This window comes from Mustela putorius, unplaced genomic scaffold (assembly GCF_011764305.1).
Source record: "Mustela putorius furo isolate JIRA1106 unplaced genomic scaffold, ASM1176430v1.1 tig00000788_pilon_pilon_pilon, whole genome shotgun sequence".
NCBI classification, from domain to species: domain Eukaryota; kingdom Metazoa; phylum Chordata; class Mammalia; order Carnivora; family Mustelidae; genus Mustela; species Mustela putorius.
In genome coordinates, this window is record NW_025421481.1 from 9,386,023 (window position 1) to 9,408,729 (window position 22,707).

General features: G+C 39.0%; 2 protein-coding genes across 2 annotated transcripts; both read right to left on the minus strand.

The window, feature by feature from the left end:
- Positions 1 to 48: 48 nt before the first annotated feature.
- On the minus strand, positions 49 to 7,047 carry SNRPF (small nuclear ribonucleoprotein polypeptide F). The gene is made up of 4 exons (XM_004748500.3): positions 6,871 to 7,047; positions 4,903 to 5,028; positions 782 to 846; positions 49 to 181 (listed from the first exon to the last, which is right to left on the minus strand). Exons 1-4 carry the CDS (start codon positions 6,871 to 6,873, stop codon positions 115 to 117), a joined length of 261 nt encoding a protein of 86 aa, XP_004748557.1. The 5' UTR covers positions 6,874 to 7,047; the 3' UTR covers positions 49 to 114.
- A 5,021-nt stretch (positions 7,048 to 12,068) lies between these two features.
- Positions 12,069 to 13,399, minus strand: LOC101679140 (non-histone chromosomal protein HMG-17-like). Its single transcript, XM_045084814.1, has one exon. The coding sequence runs from the start codon at positions 12,873 to 12,875 to the stop codon at positions 12,588 to 12,590; it is 288 nt and encodes a 95-aa protein (XP_044940749.1). The 5' UTR covers positions 12,876 to 13,399; the 3' UTR covers positions 12,069 to 12,587.
- Between the last annotated feature and the right edge of the window lie 9,308 nt (positions 13,400 to 22,707).

Sequence of the window (22,707 nt, forward strand, 5' to 3'; positions counted from 1 at the left end):
AACATTTGAGCTCTACATTTAAATATCTGAATATGAATAGTTCATGAGTCAAGTTGAAAAAAAAAATGTTTATTGTCTAGAAATATATATAAAAAACGTTCCCCACAAAAGATGCTATTCTCTCATTTCCCCATCTTCTTCTTCTTCTTCAACACCCCTGATATAAAGGACATTATTACACCTGTAAACAGAAAAACAATCCATTTTGTTGTTCCAACTGGAAACCACATTAAGATCTGAATTACTATTGCTAGATATTTTTGGTTACAAAAATACTGAATGCTAAATTTACACTGTTATCATTTCTTTCTTTTTTAAAAATGTTTTTACCATTGATTTGTTAAAAAGCACTTGGCACTTATTCACCCAGTGGATGTTACAAAAGAGTATCTTTATGATCTTCTAAAAGGAATGACTCAAATTTGAAAATGTGACTCTAGTTCAAGAAAATGAATAAAATAAAAATCTCTAACTCCAGGCAGAGCCAAGTAAAATTCAAAACCAAGCTCTTGCAACTAAAACCACTGAAAAAGGTTACAGCTAAGAGCTAGAAAGTTTAATATCATCACTAGAAAAACCTTACGGATGAATAACTCCAAAAAATTTCCATTTTCTTGGACAAATTTAAGGATTTCAAAATTCTTTAAGTCTAATTGTAGAATATGTTAAATTACTAGTGATTTAAACAAAGTAATTCTGAAACTGAGGCACTAGTCTATTTAAACAGGTATTCCTAATGCTCTCTAGTCACTCCTTATATATACTACTGCTGTTTTGTTACCTTATTAAAACTTCACCCAAATGTCCAGACAATGCTCCATCTATGTATTCTTCTGTGTTTGCAAGCTTTAAATCAAAAGAAAATATATTAGTATAACACAGGAGGAAAATAGTATAGCACTACCTAAAAAATTATTAGGTAATACTGGTGAAAGAACTTATTAACTGAGACCTTTCTATACCAATAATTATCTATAATTGATAGATTAGCTTTTACTACTGCAGTACCTTTGGGTTTTATATAAACATTCTGTAAAGACAACACTGATGGATGTAGAATATATAATAAAGCTTGTTTCAACATAATTTTTTAAATCTGTTATGTAACATTTCTATTAGACATTAAAACAGTATATTAAAGAAGACAGTCTCTAATTTATGAATAAGTTATGATTTTAAAGCTTTCCAAAAATTCAGTTGCAAAAAGTTACAAAATTCAGAGCACAAAATCTACAGCTAAAATATCAAATACTCTTATATTAGTCAAGACCCAAACCAAAGAACTGAATAGTAATTTTTTTTAATTATGTGCTAATAGATCAAAATAAGTTAAGAGAAAGTTAAACAATTCAGAGTTACCTTTATAGTTATTTCAGGAAACTAATTTTACAACAAAATGTTTAGGTTTCCTTCCATATATAAGTAGTAAACTTTGTTACTTTTAAAAACCACAATCACTTAAAAGGCTCTCTATGTCTACCTTTCCAGCCTTTTTATCATTTTTCCCCTAAGTCATTTTGCTTCAGCCTTTTTTTTTTTTTTAATTTTATTTATCTATTTAAGAGAGACAGAGAAAGCGACAGACAGCACAAGTGGGGAGGAGAGGGAGAAGCAGACTCCCTGCTCTGGCGCAGGGCTCAATCCCAGGGCCCTTGGATCACTGCGTTAACCTGAACCGAAGGCAAACACTTAACCAACTGAGCCACCCTGGCACCTCTGCTTTGGCCTTCTTGCCATGCCTTGAATACACCAAGCAAGTTCCTACCCCAAGGCCAATGTACTTACTGCTCCCTTAAACTGAGAGGCTCTTCCTTTGATACTCTCTTCAGTTGCACACTCAATCCTTTCTCTGCTTAAATTCATTCCCTCAGAGAACCTTTCCCTGGCTATCCTATCTAACACTGCACACTCTTGTCACTACCCCATTTTTGCTTTCTTTTTCTCAATAGTGTCTATCATTACCTGATATCGCATTACTTTGCCATCTGCCACCACTACAACACAAACTCCTCCAAAGTAGTGACTTAGTTTTGTTCACTGCTATATACACAGAGCCAAGCACATGAGCTCTTAATGTTTGCTGAATAAACAAATTAAAAACATCATTAATGTGGCTACTCAGATACATTTCATAACTCTAGCAGCTCAACAGAACTACATTACTTCTAAAATCAAATATTCAGTGGGTATTTTCTTCTTTTATTGAGATATAATTCCCATAGCATAAAATTCATTTTTACAGTGTACAAGTCAGTGGTTTTTAATTTATTCATAAAGTTGTATAATCACCACCACTAAGTCTGGAACTGAGCAGAACAGTATACTCTTCAGATCTTTCTATGGCCTTCATATATGATTCCTGCTTGAGGAATCTTCCAGGCCAAAACCATGCTCTGTAAGAACTTTGGGGACCTAAGCATCATCTGTTCAAATAGTAACCTCTTAAATTAAAGAAAATCTCAGCTTTCTGCCTACAAGTGCCTCTATTAGTACTTTTCCTACAAGTACTCCACTATGAAATACTTGGGAGTCATGCTTGGACTGACTACCCATCTAAGTAACCTTTAAAATCCATCTGCCATCAATCAGTCACATAAATACCTATGCTTCAGGAAAATAAAACTTCAAATTCCTTCATCGAAAACCTGGCTGGAAACTACTACAATTTTTTTTTTTTAAAGATTTTATTTATTTATTCGACAGACAGAGATCACAAGCAGGCAGAGAGGCAGGCAGAGAGAGAGGGGAGGAAGCAGGCTCCCTGCGGAGCAGAGAGCACGATGCGGGGCTCGATCCCAGGACCCTGGGATCATGACCTGAGCCGAAGGCAGAGGCTTTAACCCACTGAGCCACCCAGGCACCCCAAAACACCCCAGTTTTTAAATGAGCAAAGCACATGAACAGGCATTTCTCCAAAAAAAAATTATATATATATATATATATATATATATATATACATACACATACACACACACAAATATATATAAATAAATGGCCAATAAACACACAAAAATCACAGTATCACTAATCATTGAATTAATGCAAATAAAAACCATGAGATATTTTATACTCACGAGGATGCCTATTATCAAAGAAACTGAAAATAACAGGTATCAGTGAAGAAACTGGAACCTGTATGCTTTGCTAGTGCAATGTAAAATGATACAACTGCTAGAGAAAACAGTCTGGCAGGGCGCCTGGGTGGCTCAGTTGGTTGAGCTACTGCCTTAGGCTCAGGTCATGATCCTGGAGTCGTGGGACCGGACTCGATCCCGCTGCATTGGGCTCCGTGCTCAGCAGGGAGCCAGCTTCTCCCACTAACCCTTCCCCTTCTTATGCGCTCTCTCTCATTCTCTCTCTCAAATAAAAAAAGAAAGAAAGAAAACAGTATGGCAGTCCCTCAAAAACTTAATTAATGTATAATCTAGCAATTCCACTTCTGGATATATATCCAAAAGAAGTGAAAGCAGAATCTCTAATAGGGATTTGTACACCCATGTTCATTGCATTATTCACAACAGCCAGAAGGTAGAAAACAATTCAAATGCCTATCAACAGACGAATGGATTAAAATGTGGTATATACATAAATATACATAAATGGAATATTATTTCAGTCATTAAAAGGAATGAAATTCTGATACATGCTACAACATGGATGAACCTTAAAAATATTATGCTAAATGAAATAAGTCAGACACAAAAGGACAAATACTGTAAGATTCCACTTATATGAGCTAGAACAGAACAGAAAGAACAACATTTACCAGGGAACAGGCGAAAGAGGAGTTACTCTTTAATGGGTACAGTTTCAGTTACGGACAATATAAGAGTTTCAGAAATTGGTAATGGCGATAGATGCACAATAATGTGAATGCGCTTAATGCCACTGAGTTCTACACTTGAAAATGGGTCAAAGCGGGGCGCCTGGGTGGCTCAGTGGGTTAAAGCCTCTGCCTTTGGCTCAGGTCATGATCTCAGGGTCCTGGGGTCGAGCCCCGCATCAGGCTCTCTGCTCAGTGGGGAGCCTGCTTCCTCTGCCTGCCTCTCTGCCTACTTGTGATCTGTCTGTCAAATAAATAAGTAAAATCTTTAAAAAAAAAAAAGAAAGAAAGAAAATGGGTCAAAGTGGTAAATTTTATGTTAGATATATTTTACCACAATTACAAAAAGAAAACAAGGGGTGCCTGGGTGGCTCAGTCAGTTAAGCATCTGACTCTTGATTTCAGCTCAGGTCACAATCTCAGGGTCATGAGATGGAGCTGCATGTTGGGCTCAAAGCTCAGCAGGGAGTCCACTTGAGATTCTCTCTTCCCTCTACCTGGTCCCCACTGCCCCCCACAAAATAAATAAATCCTTAAAAACAAAAACAACACCCATCCTAAACATTTATAGAAGCTTGCTTAACAGACATTCAGTCACAGTTCCTTTGGTTTGGCCTGTCCACTTCTTCGAGAAATCCTTTTACTGAATTACTTTGATATTATGTCTTTAGCATTCATTAAAAGACTCAAGAAATTCACTTGAAAAATTTCTTTCATTAAAAAAATAAATAAAAAAGAAAAATTTCAGAGCTAAATGTTGGGAGTGTTTTGCCTTTTCTGCAAGAAAGCAAAACAAAAACCTCATTTGTGTTTCCCTTATGCCACCATGACTCCCAATATTTGAGTTCTTTTTATTTTAACCACTAGAAGTCAATTCTGTGGCCGAATTTTGGTTTTACAGGTTTCACACACAGTTTATCATAGATATAACATCCTCCCTGAACTTGACTTTATTTCTGATTTTTGTTTTATGTCTGTCGGTTTGGTTGATTGCATTCTTATAAATCACAATAAACCTTTGAGAAGTTAAGGTAAAGCAAAATAAATACAATTTAATGATTCTTATAGCTTTAGCTTACCTGCATGTTCATATAGCCATCTACAGATACCAGGTAGCCTTTGTACTCCATTCCCCACTTAAGTTTCACCATTACTGGCTTTCCTGTTAATCCATTCAGGAAAGGTTTGGGATTGAGAGGCAAACTCTGCACAAAGAACAAAAAGAAGACTCAATCAATTACTTTTCCTTAGCTCAGTTTTCGTTACCTACTTCCCTCTACCAAATCACCAATATTTTATGGTATCCAAATAAAGCAAGCTCTGGACTCACTCGCACTTTACTACATAATTTTCGCTTCTATTTGTTGAAAAGCGTAAGAGAAATTTAAATACCCAGTTAGGGAATTTCATTCTGCATTCACTTAAACAATGAACACCTACTATACATTACTCATTGTTTCAGGCTATAAAGAAACAAAAGTAAAAGCAGTGGGGAAAAAAATGCAGATTACACTCCTTGTCCTCAAGCTCACAGGAGGAAGAGAGGCAAAACACATACAAACAGACATTACATTGCAATGTAGTAAAAGGATATATGCTATGTCTAAAGGTACCAAATCAATCCAGAGTCAAAAGGAGAGGTTGCCCAAAATAAGGAATGCCTCCATTTTAAAGGATGAGAGCTATTTCCAGAGGGGAAAGGCGCTGTTCTAGGTAGAAGAGGCTACCTATGTAAAAGGAAGGAAGGGTAAAGCAACAAGGCGATCTCACAGACGTACAGAACAATTCACAGATGTCATAGTCCACATATGAGGCTACAGAGGGAAGGAGGGGGCCGATGACATTTGACAGCTTTCGCCTGAATTTCAGGAGCTTGGTCTGGTGGGTCTTACTTGACTTAGCAAAGCTGCCTACACATATGGGCAATCACTTAACGCTTGTTTATTCAGCAAACCAGTCCTAGTATCCCCCAGTGAATTCAGACTTTTCCTTCCCTCATCTGCTCACCCATCAGCCCAAAGAAAGAAAAGAACCAAAAAACTTGACTACTAAAATTCTTTAGATAAGCATATTCAGAGTGATGTCAAAGAACATGGGAGCTACCCCAATGACTTCCTAACTTCAGGTTTTACTTCTTTCTCCAACTTAGGCACACGGCAAGTATTTTTACCGTGGGATATCTCTGCTTAAAATGCCTCGATGGCTTTCAACTGTAAAAGCCAGACCTCCTGACATGACCTAAAAGATCTGCCCGACCCTATCTCATAACCAGTTCTTGCAAGCTTAATGGCTTTCTCTCAATGCCTCCAACTGGTCCAGCTTTCTTTCCGGCCTTGGGGCCTATGCTCATGTTCCCCGTCCTTTGTACACTCTTCCTCTTGCTCTTTAAGGAGCTGGCTTTCGTATTTCCTATCACGTAGGTGTCTGGATCCCATCCCTGACCACTCTTCCAATGTACCATCGCGCATCTTCATAGCATCCCGTCTGCTCTCTTCTTAGCACTTCACATTATTTGCGATTACATGTTGATACTATTTAGAGAGACAGAACCTGTCTTTCATACCCGACGGAGTAAATCTCGAGCGGGGTCCGCGTCAGTACTTTTCACCGCATATTCTGACGCCTACAACAGCATCTGGTAGGTAGCGGGAAATATGCGATCAACGAACAAATAAATGCTCCAGTGCTTGCGCTCTGTATTCCAAAGGGCTGCGGGGCCAAGAATCCCAACATGATGAAACGAAAGAGAGCCGATTCTGGGCGTGATAAGTGAAACCTGAAAACCGCTTCATCTTTAAACCGACCCTGCGGTTTCAGGCAGCAAGGATACCTCAGGCTCACTTTCAAACAAAGAGGGGAAGGGGCCGGGCACTTAGGGGAAGGGCATTAGAGAGAGAGAGCGCGCCTCGAATCCCCAGAGCAGGGAGAACGGGGCCGGGGACCGGGTGCGCGGCTCCTCACGCGGATGAATGGGAAACGCGCGAATCAACCACCAGGCCCGGCAAGCTGGCCACCGTTCTCTCTCGCTCTCCCTTCTTCCTCCTTACCATCGCGGCTGCAAGCAAATATTGCAGGTAACTCGCCGCCGACCCAGGTGTAGTCCGTCCCTCGTGACTGGAGCAACCCCCGCCGGGCGCGAATCGCGGAGCTTCCAGAGAAATGGCCGCCAAACAGCAGCGTAACCTTTCACCTCCGACTACAGATCTCTCAGCTTCTGTGATTGGGCAAAGAGAGACGCATCCTGATTGGAGGAGATGGCTGAGAGTGTATCCTGGCAACCAGCGGTAGCACTGTCGTTCCAGCCTTCTGCGCGGCGCACAGCCCTGTGGGAAATTTCAGTAGCACGGCTTGCGGTAAGGGGTCCCGGGTAGGCTGCAAATGCAGGGAGCCGGTCCGGGTTTCCTGTCCATGTCTGCTCAGCTGCCTGGAGGGTTCGGCCTTGTACCCTGTACAGAGCAGATGTGATTTCTTGCCTGCCTAGCTAATGGGGGTTTCTTCTCATTTTACCCCTCTGAGGACGGATTCTTGGCTCTTGCTCACTTTCCCACAGATTCTGTGATTTGGGGGCTCCTATTCCACAGTCCCCTTCTCTATTTTGTAACGCTTATTTCAACCCACTTTAAAGGAAGGGGGAGAAGCAGGACTAGACTAGAGGTGAAACACACCAGAGAAAGTCAAATACAGAATGTGGTTCAGATGAGATCAAATTGATTCTAGAATATAGTGTGGTGGTCTCCCTGCAGATGTTTCTTTTACGTTGCCACCAGGGACCCGGCGGTGTCTTTAATCAACGGTATTAATCAGAATCTCATTTCAGCTCTGATCGGAAATGCTAAAGGCAGTTCTTGGAGAATAAGCACTTTGAGAAGTGCTGGGTTTTATTTTTGTTTCCGTTTTGGTTTTGCGGCCCTAAGAAAATGGATTTGGAATTGAGGTTTGAATGTTATATATGGAGGCATTACGGAGTCGTGGGTAAGACTTTGGGGGCAGCTTGAGTTCAGAACCTCTGTCCATCACTTAGGGATGGTGTTGGGTAGTTTTTAAACTAAGGCCTTGGTCTCCTCCTTACGACCTTTGTTTACTTAGCTACAAATGGCCTCAAAACCGGTACTCTCCTAGGGTTTGTGAGAACTAATGTGAAAGAGGTTGGGACTTAAGAGCTAGTGAATGTTTACTGGCATTTTAATGTCCTTGAAGATGGTGGAGAATACTGACAAAATACAGTAATTTTTAGTGTAATTTATGCCGAACAGTTGGAATTATTTACCCCAAAGTTCAGTGGGTTTTCCCTTTGTTTGACCATCCCTTAATGAACATTTAGCCTTTGTACAGACTTTGCCTTCCTATTATTTGCCAGCCTCCTTCAGTTGCAATAATGGAAGTCTTACTATACAGCCTGTGATTTGGGTGTTATGCTCCCATTTTAGAGATGAGGAAAATGGCTCAGCAGGTGACTTGACAAGGGCTACGTAGCTGGCTTTTACTCTGAAAACTCTGCTTTTTCTACTTCATAAAGTTACCTTTCAAAAGCTCAACATACGCTTTAAAAGTGTGATTTTAAAAAAAAAAAAAACTGTTTTCTCAGTGAAGTGAAACAAAGTATTACCATAACCTTTGTAAACATAGCTGTGTTTAAAGTTGTTGTTGGTTGTTTGTGTTTTTTAAGTAGACTCCACGCCCAATTCAGGCCTTGAACTCAGAACCCTGAGATCATGACCTGAGCCAAGATCAAGTCAGATGCAAAACTGCCTGAGCCACCCAAGTGACCCTAAAGTTGGTATTTATCCTCATGTTAAACATTAAGTTTACCTTTTTTAAAATAAAGTGGGCATAAGGCCATTAGTACTTTTTGAATTTTAAAAACCATATGTACATTTTTGTGAGAATTTGGAAATATAGGAAGTTCTAAAACAAAAATAACTAATATCACCAAAGAAAACAACTTCACTTTTTGGTGTACTATTTATTGAAACATATGCAGTTAAAATAAAAAGGATATCTATATAGAGTTTTTAGCTTGTTTTCTTCACCTTTATATTGAGCAAATGCTCAGGTAATTAAATATTCTTCTAAGGGTGCCTGTGTGGCTCAGTGGATTAAGCCCCTGCCTTGGGCTCAGGTCATGATCCCAGGGTCCTGGGATCGAGTCCTGCATCAGGCTCTCTGTTCAGCGGGGAGCCTGCTTCCCTCTCTGTCTCTCTGCCTGCCTCTCTGCCTACTTGTGATTTGTCTCTGTCAAATAAATAAATAAAATATTTGAAAAAAACAAAAATATTCTAAAAAGTAGTGTAACATCTATTACGCATAATTGCTATTTTATATATATATATATGTGCTAGTGTATTAATCATTCTGTTGTTCCCATTTACCCCATTATAAACTGTATTTTGTTTTGTTTTAAGATTTTATTTATTTATTTGACAGAGACACAACGAGAGAGGGAACACAAGCAGGGGGAGCGGGAGCGGGAGAGGGAGAAGCAGGCTTCCCGCTGGGCAGGGAGCCCTATCCGATCCGTTTCGGGGCTTGATCCCATGACCTGAGCTGAAGGCAGCTGAGCCACCCAGGTGCCCCTAAACAAATGTGTTTTGAACATACTTTTTTTGTTTTTTTTAATTAATTATTTTTTTAATTTTTTTTTTAAAATAAACATGTATTTTTATCCCCAGGGGTACAGGTCTGTGAATCGCCAGGTTTACACACTTCACAGCACTCACCAAAGCACATACCCTCCCCAATGTCCACATAACCTCACCCCCCCTTCTCCCAACCCCCCTCCCCCCAGCAACCCTCAGTTTGTTTTGTAAGATTAAGAGTCACTTATAGTTTGTCTCCCTCCCAATCCCAGTCAGAATGGCTAAAATCAACAAGTCAGGAAATGACAGATGTTGGCGAGGATGCGGAGAAAGGGGAACCCTCCTACACTGTTGGTGGGAATGCAAGCTGGTGCAGCCACTCTGGAAAACAGCATGGAGGTTCCTCAAAATGTTGAAAATAGAACTGCCCTATGACCCAGCAATTGCACTACTGGGTATTTACCCTAAAGATACAAACGTAGTGGTCCAAAGGGGCACGTGCACCCGAATGTTTATAGCAGCAATGTCCACAATAGCCAAACTATGGGAAGAACCTAGATGTCCATCAACAGATGAATGGATCAAGAAGATGTGGTATATATACACAATGGAATACTATGCAGCCATCAAAAGAAATGAAATCTTGCCATTTGCGACAACATGGATGGAACTAGAGCGTATCATGCTTAGCAAAATAAGTCAAGCAGAGAAAAACAACTATCATATGATCTCCCTAATATGAGGAAGTGGTGATGCAATATGGGGGCTTAAGTGGGTAGGAGAAGAATAAATTGAACATACTTTTGAACATAAGTCTTTGAGTATATCTCTAATTCTTTACAATAAATCCAAAGAAGTAAAATGTCTAGGCTAAAAGGCATAATTATTTTAAAAGTATATATTGCCAGGTTAGCATACAGCTCAACAGAATAGCCATCAGAATAATTGCCTCTAATATGGTGGAATCACGGGTCTACATTTTTTGAAGATGAGATAGAATAGATTTTGAGCACATTCTGAGAAAACAGTCCCTAATTACTAATTAGGGTGAACAGGTTGGTAAGGCCTGGGTTCTACAGCATATAACCCAGAAATTCTGGTGGTAAATAAACACTTAAAAAGTAATTTGTTTAGTGACCAAGAAATATTTATTAAGATGAATAAAATGAACATGTGATCTCTGCCTCATGGAACTTGAAACCTCTTTGAGACGGGAACCAATACATATTGAGTGCCTACTGTGTTATGCTAGGATATATCATATAATTTATTTAATACAACACTTCCAGGTAGGTATAATTAGCCACAATTTAGAGATGAAGAGACAGATTCAGGAATGTTATGTATTTTGCTAAGGGCCACATAGAAGGTGAAATGTCTACAAAACCTAAGATTTTTCCTTGACACAATGCCGCCTGTCCCTAAAATGTGTTTGAGTACAAATAAATACATAGATATATATAATTTATATCAAATCCATAGAAATATATATCAAATATGTAGAAAACATAGAAATATAAACATAAGTGCAAGACGAAGTGGGATCGTTTAGAAAGTTACTTATGAAATTGACGAGCTCTTCCTTTTATTTTCTTTATTCCCATAATCTTAACATTTTGTTTTGGTCACAATCAGTTATGGCCAAAGTAGATGTAAAGGGGTGAGGCGGAAAAGGGTAGGAGTGTGGGGAGGGAGGCAAGATTTGAGGGCCTTGGTCTGGTGGAAGCTTTACACATGCTATGTCAAACTTGAAAGGTGTGTTTTGTCTAGGGAAGAATTCAATGTGCAAAATATATTCACTTCCTTGATCACATAACCACTAAACCTAGATTAGAATCCAAGTCTTTCTGGTGGTGCAAGGCCATATTCTTTATATCATTATAGAGAGAGAATCATATTTCGAGGGAAACCTGGTGTTGTGATTAGGAGTCAAGTGTGCTCCAATTCTTTACTTGGCATTGATGAATCATTAAATTTTAAGGTGTTTTTTTTTTTTTTTAAGATTTTGCTTATTTGAGAGAGAGCGCACAGAAGGGAAAGGAGCAGAGGCAGAGGCAGAAGCAGGCTCCCCACTGAGCAGGGAGCCCAATGTGGAAATCTATCCCCAGACCCTGGGATCATGACCTGAGCCAGACGCAGACACTTTTTTTTTTCCCCAAGCCAAATTGTATCCAACTTTATTAAAGATACTTTTCATAAACAATCATGGTATTTCAGGCAGGACATGGGTAGATGATCAACAGTATACAATAACTTTCAAACTCCCTTGTCCAATGGATTACCAAAATCAGAAAGCCACTGTAAAACCCAATGAAGTCTTCATGTGATGCTCTGAAGAGGGAAAGTTTAGAGTGAGGACTGACAGTTCATATTTAGCATGTTGTTTAACAACTTTTCACAAGCTGACCCTTTGAGGAAATGAAATGAAAATGGCAGAATTATCCATCTGAAGATCCAAGAGGTGAAAAAGGAACTCCTTTTTTTTTTTTCCATTTTATTTTATTTCTTTTCAGTGTCTGGTGCATTCATTGTTTATGCACCACACCAGTGCTCCATGCAATACATGCCATCCTGAATACCCATCACCAGGCTCACACAACCCCAACCCCCTCTCCCCTCCAAAACCCTGTTTGTTTCTCAGAGTCCATCATGAGAGACTTCTCATGGTTTGTCTCCCCCTCCAGTTTCCCCCAACTCACTTCTCCTCTCCATCTCCCAATGTCCTCCAAAAGGGAACTCTTTTGAGGGACACCATCTCAGTGGTGACACTGTAAAGTCCAGATTGCCTGACATACTGGGAACCATGTCTTAGGGGACAGGTTCCCACAGGTCTCTAGATTTAAGGGAGTCAAGTCTATGTTGAAGGCAGAGAGGAGGAAAAGGATATAAAAAAATGAGTTTTAGTTTTCCCACCCCCCCCCCAGGGGTTTGTGCCAAGACGGCTCATGTGTGTCAATGTCAAGAAATCCCTTGGGAGCCAAGAGGAAGTTTCTCAAAACTAGAAAGGAAAGGTATTTTTCCCCTTGTGTCATTCTAGCTTCGGAGATATTCTATTTGTGACATATGCCCTTCCCCCAAAACAACAATATAAAGCTTAAAAAAAAAAGGTAAAACAAAATTATGCATTTTTATAAAACCTGATAAAAAATAGTATTTCCAACTGTACGGTCACCAGATGTGCACAGTCATCAAAAATGCGCACACTTCGTGGCCTCTCCAGCACCTTCAGCTTTCTGTGCCCGGTCTGCTTTGGCGACTCCATTTTCTGCAGGGTTTTTCCCATCCTTGCCAGCAGCAGCTTTCCCCTTTTTCCCTTTGCGTACCTTCTTTCCCTCCTTTGCAGGGGCCTGTTCAGGCTTGGGCTCTGGCTCTGGAGGGGCAGATTTAGCAGATAACCCGGCAGATCTTCTGGGTGGCTCATCCTTCACCGTGGCTTTATCTCCTTTAGCATCCCCTTCAGCCTTTCTCTTGGGCATGGTGGCAGCTGCGGTGGGATGTAAGCGCTGGTGGCGGGGATACAGGGGCGCGTGGCCTTAGCGCCGTCGGTTGGTGGGGGTGGGGGTGGTTGTGGGGCATGTTGTTCTTGCCTCTTCTTCACGCTGTTCCCAGAGGCAGACACGTAACTGACTAAGCCACCCAGCTGTCCCACATCATTGAATTTTGAACTTGGGACAGAACCTAGAGATACCTAGTCTAAACCTAACATTTTGTAGATGATGAAAACATGGTCATACCATGATTTAGAGAGAGCCCCAGAATAGCCTCTGTCTCTCATCTTGTGCTTTTGTTCTTATTCTTAGCTACATTCTTTACACAAAGAAATAATGGAGTAAGGAAGGATGAAGAAAATATACAACCAGATATAAGATTAGAATGCAGACACCTACACCATATTGCCTTGTACACTGGGCAGAGATGGGCTGCACATTTCTCTCTAAACTTTTGGAGTCCTAGCAAAGGGAAATATGATTGGTTACATGATCCAATTTCTATAATTTTTTTTTAAAAGTTATTCAGGGAAAACACAATTGTTTCTATAGTCTGATAGAAGAGAAATTTCTCCCATAGTGTCAAGTCCGTGATCCCTGTACATGGACCCCAAGGCAAAATTTCAAAGTGAATGTTTTATTGGCAGGCACAATCCCAGGGCAGTACGCGTGAAACCAAAAGGTAAGACTGGGAAGAATGAGAAGCAGATACTAGGTTTCACATTATTGAGCTGCTTACAGCTCCTTCACAGAAATAATCAGTTGGTCAGCCATGCGGGATGTCTCTGGACAGGTTTATTGAAATATTATGCATTGGAACAGTCCCGAAAAGGGTTCCTAGGTATGGAGAGGGAATTTCCTTTCTGATTCCGTCCTATCTCCTGGCTTTGCATAGGTGAGGAAATCAGCTCCCAGGCTTTACAGCTTAGTGTGGTGGGAGGAGCCTAAGCAGTCAGCCTCAGGTGGAGGAACCTAGGACTTCAGGAAGTAGTCCTTGCAGAGGCAGGACCCCCGAGACAGATGAGACTGAGGAAATCTGAGTTGACACACACAATTGATTCATACGAAAAAATTTATTCATATACATGTTATATTAAAAAGGGTAATATAATTTATAATGATGTGGATGGAACTAGAGGCTATTTTGATAAGTGAAATAAGTCAATCAGAGAAAGACAATTATATGATCTCTCTGATGTGAGGAATTTGAGAAACAAGACAGAGGATCATTGGGGAAGGGAGGGGGAAAATGAAACCAGAGAGGGAGACAAATTATAAGAGACTCAATCTCAGGAAACAAACTGAGGGTTGCTGGGAGGAAGGGGGTGAGAGGGGTGGCGTTGGCTGGAGGACGGACACTGGGGAGGGCATGTGCTATAGGGAGCGCTGTGAATTGTATAAGACCGATGATTCACAGACCTGTACCCCTGAAACAGATGACACATATGTTAGTAAAAAAAGGTAATTTTAGGGGCGCCTGGGTGGCTCAGTGGGTTAAAGCCTCTGCCTTCAGCCCAGATCATGATCTCAGGGTCCTGGGATCGAGCCCCGCATCGGGCTCTCTGCTCAGCGGGGAGCCTGTTTGCTCCTCTCTCTCTGCGTGCCTCTCTGCCTACTTGTGGTCTCTGTCAAATAAATAAAATAAAATATTTTTTTAAAAAAAGGTAATTTTAAAAAGGGCAATATATAAGATAGAAGATGTCATCAAATACACTTTTGTAGTAGATTTAATAGCACATGTTATGTGATTGATGGCTAACTGATTATACAGTGGGGATAAATAGCTTTATAGTGAAAAAGCCTGGCAGGTACCACCTTAATCCAATGATTAAATGACCACTGTTAGCAATGGGACAAATCAAAATAGTGTGCCACTTGCTAAGATGTAGCTGAAAAGACACACTTCTGTGGTATTCTTACCAAAAACACATAATCTGAATCTAATAATCAGGAAATATCAGATGAACCAGATTAACGAACATTTCACTAGTTAACTGGCCTGTGATGTTCAAGAGTGTCCATGTCTCAGATGATCGCTCAAGTAAGTTACTGAGAAAAGCCTGGCACAGAATAATTTACATAACGCGCTACCCGTGTATGAAAAAAAAGAGGAGATAACAATCTACCCATTTGTTTCTTTATGCATCAGTCTATTGGAGGATTCCTCAGATACTAAGAGCACTGGTTACCTGTGGGTAGGTGTGGTAGGAACTGGGCCGAAAGTGGACCAAATATAAGCTTTTCATGATATACCTTTTTTAAACTTTTTATTATGAAACTCATGTAATATGAAATTATTAAAGTATACAGTTCAATGGAATTTAATATATTCATAATCTTGTTGCAACCACATCTCTGTCTGGTTCCAAAACATGTTTATTATCTCAAAAGAAAATCCTGTACCTTTTAAGAAGTCACCTCCTCGTTCCCCCTCCCCTGCAACTGCTGGCAACCACCAATCTGCTTTCTGTCTCTATGCATTTACCTAGTTTGGATGTTTCATGTAAATGGGATAAGATGTGACCTTTTGTCTCTGGCTTCTTTCACTTCATATAATATTTTCAAAGTTCATGCACATTGTAGCGTGTAGCAGCAGCTGATTCCTTTTAATAGCTGAGTAACATCGTGTGTGTGTGTGTGTGTGTGTGTGTGTGTGTGTCTATGCATGGACATATCTCAGTTTATTTATCCATGCATCTGCTGGTGGATATTTGAGTTTTTTCCACTTTTTGGCTACCGTGTATAATTCTGCTATGAACATCCATGACAAGTATTTATTTGAGTACCTATTTTCAAGTTCTTTTAGATATATGCATACAAATAGAATTGTTGGGTCATATGGTAATTCTATGCTTAACTTTTTGGAGTACTACTCATCTATTTTCCAATGCCTGCACATTTTACATTTCCACTAGCAATGTACAAGTGTCCAGATTTCTCCACATTCTCACAAACATTTGTTATTTTCCATTTAAAAATTATTGATAGCCTAACAATTTTTAAAAACCTTCTCATTGTAGTTTTTGATATACATTTCCCTAATGACTAATGATGTTGAGCATCTTTTCATGTCATTACTGACCACTTGTATATCTTTGGAGAAATGTCTGTTTGAGTCCTGGATACATTTACATACATTCTATTTTTGAAATCCTTGAATGTATTGCCTAATTAAAAATTAAACTAAATTTTTTGAAATAAAAGGTAGAGTCATTTAACAATCCTGGGTCTCATTTTCTTCATTTGTACAATGAAGGGGTTAGACTAGACCAGGGTTTTCAACCTTTGGTACTACTGACATTTTGGGCTAGACTATTCTTGTTGTGAGGCCTGTCCCTGTATTGTAGGATGTATGTGTTGTAGTGGCATCCCTGGCCTCTACCAGCTAGATGCCAGTTGCTACCCTGCACTCCCTCTCTTCCCCAAGTTGTCACAACCAAAAATTTCTCCAGACATTGCCCAATGTCCTCCAGGGGGCATAACTGCCCCCTGTTGAAAATCAGTGGATTGGAGCAACTGTGGTTTATAAAAACATGCTCCCCAGACTTGGATGACTTTGTAGGTAGTATTGGAGATTGGCAAACTATTTTTATTATTAAAAAACAAAACAACTAACATCAAATATAGTTGAACAATTGTACATTTACCTAATGTAGACTGCATAAAACAAATCTTGTGCTTTTTTGCTTTTATTAGAATGAAATCAACTCAAAATATAAATACTGGTTGATTATCACGGATCAGGAGCTCTGATTGGCACTTATATATGTATCTGATTTATAAAAATAGGAAAGCAAGTTGTCAATAAATGATATTTTTTTAGTTTTACAAATCATTGATTCAACTTGGGGTGCAGGGTAGATCATAAAAAAAAACCCTTGGAGATAAAAAAAAAAGCTGGGAATCCCTCAAATGGAGGACCAACATTAAATATTGACTTTAAACATACTGCAGTTCCTTGCCCTCCTTCCATGGGGCGGCATTGGTAGGTTTTGAGTAAAATTGGTAATCGACACACAGGCATTTGCAAGTTAATCTGTACAAATGGGGACTTCACTGTTTGCACAACACAGATGAAACGAAACAAAAGCTCATGGAATTTCTCCCACAGTCGCCTGTTTTGTACAATCTCCTCCCCCCCCCCCACCCCTGCCACTTTCCTCATCTGTCAAATATTTACACTGAATCAAAGTTTTAAAAAATAAACCTTGGTATCCTACCTCATCACCTGTTACCCACCTTTTACCAGAGGTGACTCTGAACTCCCCTCTTCCAAAACAAAATGAAAATCTGGACATACAATTCTGTTGCTTGCCAGCCTTGGATGGTTCCCAATTACTAACAGCCTGAAACAAACCCTTTGCCCAAATTTCTCTCCAACTTCATCTCTCTCCATTCTGTCCCACAAATCACAATGCCTGCCTTTGAATCACGGACCAGACTTCTTTCCAACACATGATATTCTCTCCGTCTAGAAATCCTTTCCTCTCTTTGCTCTCCGCCTCAGCACTACTGATTTTTTTTTTTTTAACCGTGGTAAAGTGTACATAACATAAAATTTACCATGTTAACTATTTTGAAGTATACAGTTAATCGGCATTAAGTACATGCGCATTGTTGTACAACCATCACCATCATCCATCCCCAGAACTTTTAAACTATTGATATTTTGGATCAGATAATTCTTCACTGGGGTGGTTTTGGGGGGGTGGGGGGGCCGTCCTGACCTGTATGTTGTAGCATGTTTAGCAGCATCCCTGGCCTCTATGCATTAGATTCCTCTTCTCCCAGCTGTGACAATCAAAAATGTCTTTCGACATTTCCAAATGTCCTCTGGGAGGCAAAGTTGCCCCTAGTTGAGAATCCCTGTGTCATTTTAACTGTAAAGAAATAACTTTGGAAAAGTGCATTATGGGCATTCATTAATATCAGACACAGAACTATTTGTAACTTGACTGCGTGTCAGATCAGTTGTGCTTTCAGTAGTAAACAAATAGAGCATTTAATTGCCACAATGGTGATAATATAATCACTGTGATTGGCATTGCTTCAGAATAGCAAGGACTAATCAGAAAAAGTCTAGATTGGAAATGACAGCTTCACATGCATGACTGAATGTGTATGGGTGAAAATTGTTCAAGTATAGGGTTAAAAAGTCTATTTTCGTTTTTTTTTTAAATCATAATTACTGCAAATTTTATAGAGTGACATCAACTGGCCTACAGGAACAATCCATTCTGTGTTATTCTTAGACCAAAAGAATATATCTGTCAAAAAATATTTTATTTGATCTTGTCAGCCAATATATAATGTAGTTACAGTGAACAAGACAATACAAATATTTGAGAGAGATATTAGTTGTATGTCAGGAAATGCATTAAGTTTTCCCAAGCAAAATATTCTGCATCCAATGCTATCTATCCAACACCTAAAATCAGGGATTTTGAGTACCACTTTAACTTTCAGACATTAGAGAATGTTTCCATGTGTTATCAAAATAATGTGAGCTATTATTCAAAGTGGGGCATTTAATAGTATCCACAATGTTCCAAACAGCTGAGATTTATCCTTAGGTGTGAAAAACAGTCAAGTTAGAAAGGTTTGTCCCATACCAAATTAGTTCCATTATTTACTTCTATCAATTATCAGGATATATTATGTATAGGTGCTGCAATACCAAAAACAAAAATGTTAAAGTACCACACTTGGTATTTGGTTATGTCCCAGGACTTAGTTTTGCCTCAAATTGAGGAACTGAAATAGTTCATTTTAAGGACATTTTTAGCTTTAATATACTGTCATTCTCTGATAGTTTAAATTAATAACTGCAAAAAATAAAGATTAAAATAAGTACTATCCCTTGAGTTCTAACTATGGTTTCAATTATAGATTAACCCTTTATCCTCTCAAAGGACAGAATCACTTTCCAATTTAAGTAATAATAAGTTTCTAGAAGGTTAAATCTTTCATTTGACCGTGTATGTTGAGGACATTCGGCAGGAAAATAAAATTATTTTAAAACCATAGACTGAAAAATGACATCTTTCAATGATGCTGTTAATACTTAGACCCAGATTCTCAAAATATAGTAGAACAATTAGAAATGTGATAAAATAAGAACGGGAACTAAAACTGGTTCTGTTTCTGCCTGATCATAGACAATAAGTTAGATTGTGTTAGTGACAGTACAAGAGATAAAATTTATCAACAGAATATATTTTTCTTCATCATGTAGTTAATTTATCCTTACATATTTAGGTTTAATAAGGGTTTTCTTCTTCCTATCAGAACATACTATGTTCAGAGAAAAGTCTAGATTGTCCTTGAATCTATATGATAATAATAATAATAATATTTAAGCCAGCAGCAACATTGTTATGACTGCCATTTTTAAAGCACTTATGTGTCAACACTTTACATATATTATCTAATTTAATCCTTACGGCAAGTCTGTGAAGTAGACGTTAGTAGCTAGAGTTGCTAAGTAACCTGTTCAAAATTCTGCATGGAACAAGCCTCAGAGCCCACATCTGTCTTTCTCTAAACTTTGTTCCTTTGCTATTCTAACCCAAACTGTAAGAACTTTGGGGAAGACAAACAAGCAGTTTTAATTCTTAATTACCACATACTTAATAACAGCCTCACAAAGACAGTGAAATCCTGGTACTGCAGACTGAGTGTGAATTATTTTGACGTTTGTGACTGTCAACTTAATTACCCATACACATGACCTTCTGTATAGTATCAGATTCATCTGTCAGTCTCTGAATTAGGTATTGGTGAGTGGTCAAAATTAAGATCACTGCTATGCTTCATTCATTCTCTGTCTGTAAGCAGAAGGCCCACAGAAAGCACCTAGAAGTTGAAATTACGGGAAGACTTTCTTAACTTCTCACAAACCTACCCTCTCTTTTGAATGGAAGTCCTTCCGAGGCTTGCTTAAAGAGTAGACATTTTCCCACGGCCCCCTGCTGATTCTGAATGAACAGATTCTCAGCCCCCTGCTGACTGATGAATATATTGTTTATCCTCATCTTTACTCTTTACTGACAGCCTTCATAATAACTTGCTTAGAAGACAAATGGCATGGCAGAATCTCTGACAACTCATTAAGGAAGAATACAGAAGATTTTTGCCAAATATCCCAACCATTTTAACGTGAAATAATAGCAGGTTTTCATCAGGAAGGAATAAGGAAAAATGCTGCTGAGCACTATTGCCTTCTGTCAAAAACATATCATGTCTTTGCATTGTTGTTTTTTAAAATATTTTATGAAGAAGTCAACATACAGACTATCAAAAGCATTTTACCTCTGCATATGCTGTTCCCTCTGTATGGAATGTCTTCTTTCTCTCCTTCCTCTGCCTTCTTTTCCTTCTTCTGCCTTTCCAGAGCCAGCCCAAGTGGAACTTTCCATTTGAGCCCTTCCCTGACTCCCCAGTCTCACTTGTTCTGAGCTCTGACTCCACTTTTTTTTTTTAATTTTTTTTACCTCTATTATAACAATTATCATGTTGCAGTGTAGTCTCTATAATTATTTGTCTATCTGGACTCAACTAGAAACATCTTGAACACAGGGACCATAGCATTCGTTTTTGCAGATAAGTGCCTACCACAGAACATGGTCTAAGTTCCTGATTATTAAAAGACTTGACTGCCATAGTATGAATTTTTCCATGTTGGGGTCCACACCTTCTCAGAGTACACTGGTTGCAATAGTGGAAACTATTGACAAGGACCACTTCTGCTAATTTCTTGATGTGTAGCCTTTCAAGTTTCCCCATTCTGTAAAATGGGGATCGTAATGATACTTAGCTCGTAGAAGTAAGTTTCTGCAAATGTTTCCAGGTTATTTTCCTACTTATAGATCTATTCAGGTTTTCTGCTATTTATTCTTAAGTCAATTCATGCAATTTATATTTTCTTAAGGACCATTTATATCTTGTTTTATTTTCATAAAACACTAGTAAGTATTTTCCTATTGTTTGATTTTTTTCTATACTTCTAGTTTTGTCCCGTTGCTCACTTGTATGTATATGTATTTCTCTTTTCCTCTTTCCTGTGTTTCTCTTTTCCTCTTTCTTAAAAGAAATATGTCAAAATGTTAATAGTTGGGTTTTTTCCCCAAATGTTCAGAAATCAGTGCATATATTTCTTACATAGTCACAAAAAATACTTAAATAAAAAATCTCTTTCAGATCCTTTATTTCCAAACAAGGAAACTGAGGCCAGGAACATAGATAAATCATGACCTTTTGGTGGAACCAGGAAACCTGTACTGGACCAGCCACTTTTTGCTGTACGGTAAGAGCCATGAAAGTACCATGCTTTCTCTAGTTCTCATCTGATATGAAGAAACATAGGGGTGCCTGGGTGGCTTGGTTGGTCAAGTGTGTCTGCCTTTAGCTCAGATTATGATCTCGCGGTCCTGGGACTGAGTCTCATGTCAGGCACTCTGCTCAGCGGGGAGTATGCTTCTCCCTCTCTCTCTCTCTCTCTCAAATAAATAAATAAAATCTGTATTATAAAAAGAAACTGAGCCACTAAACTATCTCACTTCCCCTCTTGTTTTCATGTTGCATAGAGGTGACAATTATTAAACAGTTGGGTGAAAGATCACTAAGAATTTATTTTGGGGGCCTAATTCACTTTATGTGATAAACTGAGTTTTTAGGCAACTCAGCATTATAGTTGGTGATAAAAGTAATTACTATAGTAGTAAAGAGCAACTTAATGTGTAAGGATAATACATATGACAATGAGTGAAATATTTGAATGTGTAATTGGAAGGTGGATCTATATTTTTGATATTTTTAAATTTCCTATGATTCTGTAATAAAAATTTTAAAGGAAAACTATTTTTAAGGAATATTTTTATTTTTATTGGAGGAAAACTAATTTTTTAAGTGACATCTATACCCAATGTGGGGCTCGAACTCACAACCTCAAGATCAAGAATCACATGTTCTGGGGTGCCTGGGTGGCTCAGTGGGTTAAAACCTCTGCCTTTGGCTCAGGTCATGATCTCAGGGTTCTGGGATCAAGCGCCACATAGGGCTCTCTGCTCAGTGGGGAGCCTGCTTCCTCCTCTCTTTCTCTCTGCCTGCCTCTCTGCCTACTTGTGATCTCTGTCTGTCAAATAAATTAAATAAAATCTTAAAAAAAAAAAAAAAGAATCACATGTTCTAACTGAGCCAGCCAGGTGCCCCAAAGGAAGACTATTTTATTTTATTTTTTTTAAAGATTTTATTTATTTATTTGACAGAGAGAGATCACAAGTAGGCAGAGAGGCAGGCAGAGAGAGAGAGGAGGAAGCAAGCTCCCCGCTGAGCAGAGAGCCCGATGCGGGACTCTATCCCAGGACCCTGAGATCATGACCTGAGCCGAAGGCAGCGGCTTAACCCACTGAGCCACCCAGGCACCCAGGAAGACTATTTAAAAAAAAAATAGGGAAGGGGTATCATCTAATAGTAGAAGACATTTATCAGTATGCCAAACATTGTGCTATCCCTTGAATGAATTATATTTAATCCTCACAACAATCCGTGAGATGCCGTTAGCATCTCCATCTTGCTGAGGCTTAGAAAGAGTAGGTAACTTACTCAAAGTCACATAGCTTGAAAATGGTTTGGCCAGAATTTGATCCAGGTCTGTCTGATTCCAGAGCTGGATCTCTTTACTACTCATGATCACCAAACTTAATAAATACTTGATTCAGTGAGTAAGTGAACTTTCACTTGCAGAAATTTGTATTTATCTTGATCACTTTTCTTTATTATTTTTCTTTAAAAAGGTAAATTTCTGATTTTATGAACATCT

Bases quoted from the DNA above. Each gene is read 5' to 3' on its own strand.
- LOC101679140 (XM_045084814.1), bottom strand. From the start codon at position 12,875: ATGCCCAAGAGAAAGGCTGAAGGGGATGCTAAAGGAGATAAAGCCACG.
- SNRPF (XM_004748500.3), bottom strand. The intron at 847-4,902 runs GTAAGCTAAAGC...TTTGATTTAAAG, and splicing joins ATGGCTATATGAACATGCAG to CTTGCAAACACAGAAGAATA. The intron at 182-781 runs GTAACAAAACAG...TTCTGTTTACAG, and splicing joins TTGGGTGAAGTTTTAATAAG to GTGTAATAATGTCCTTTATA.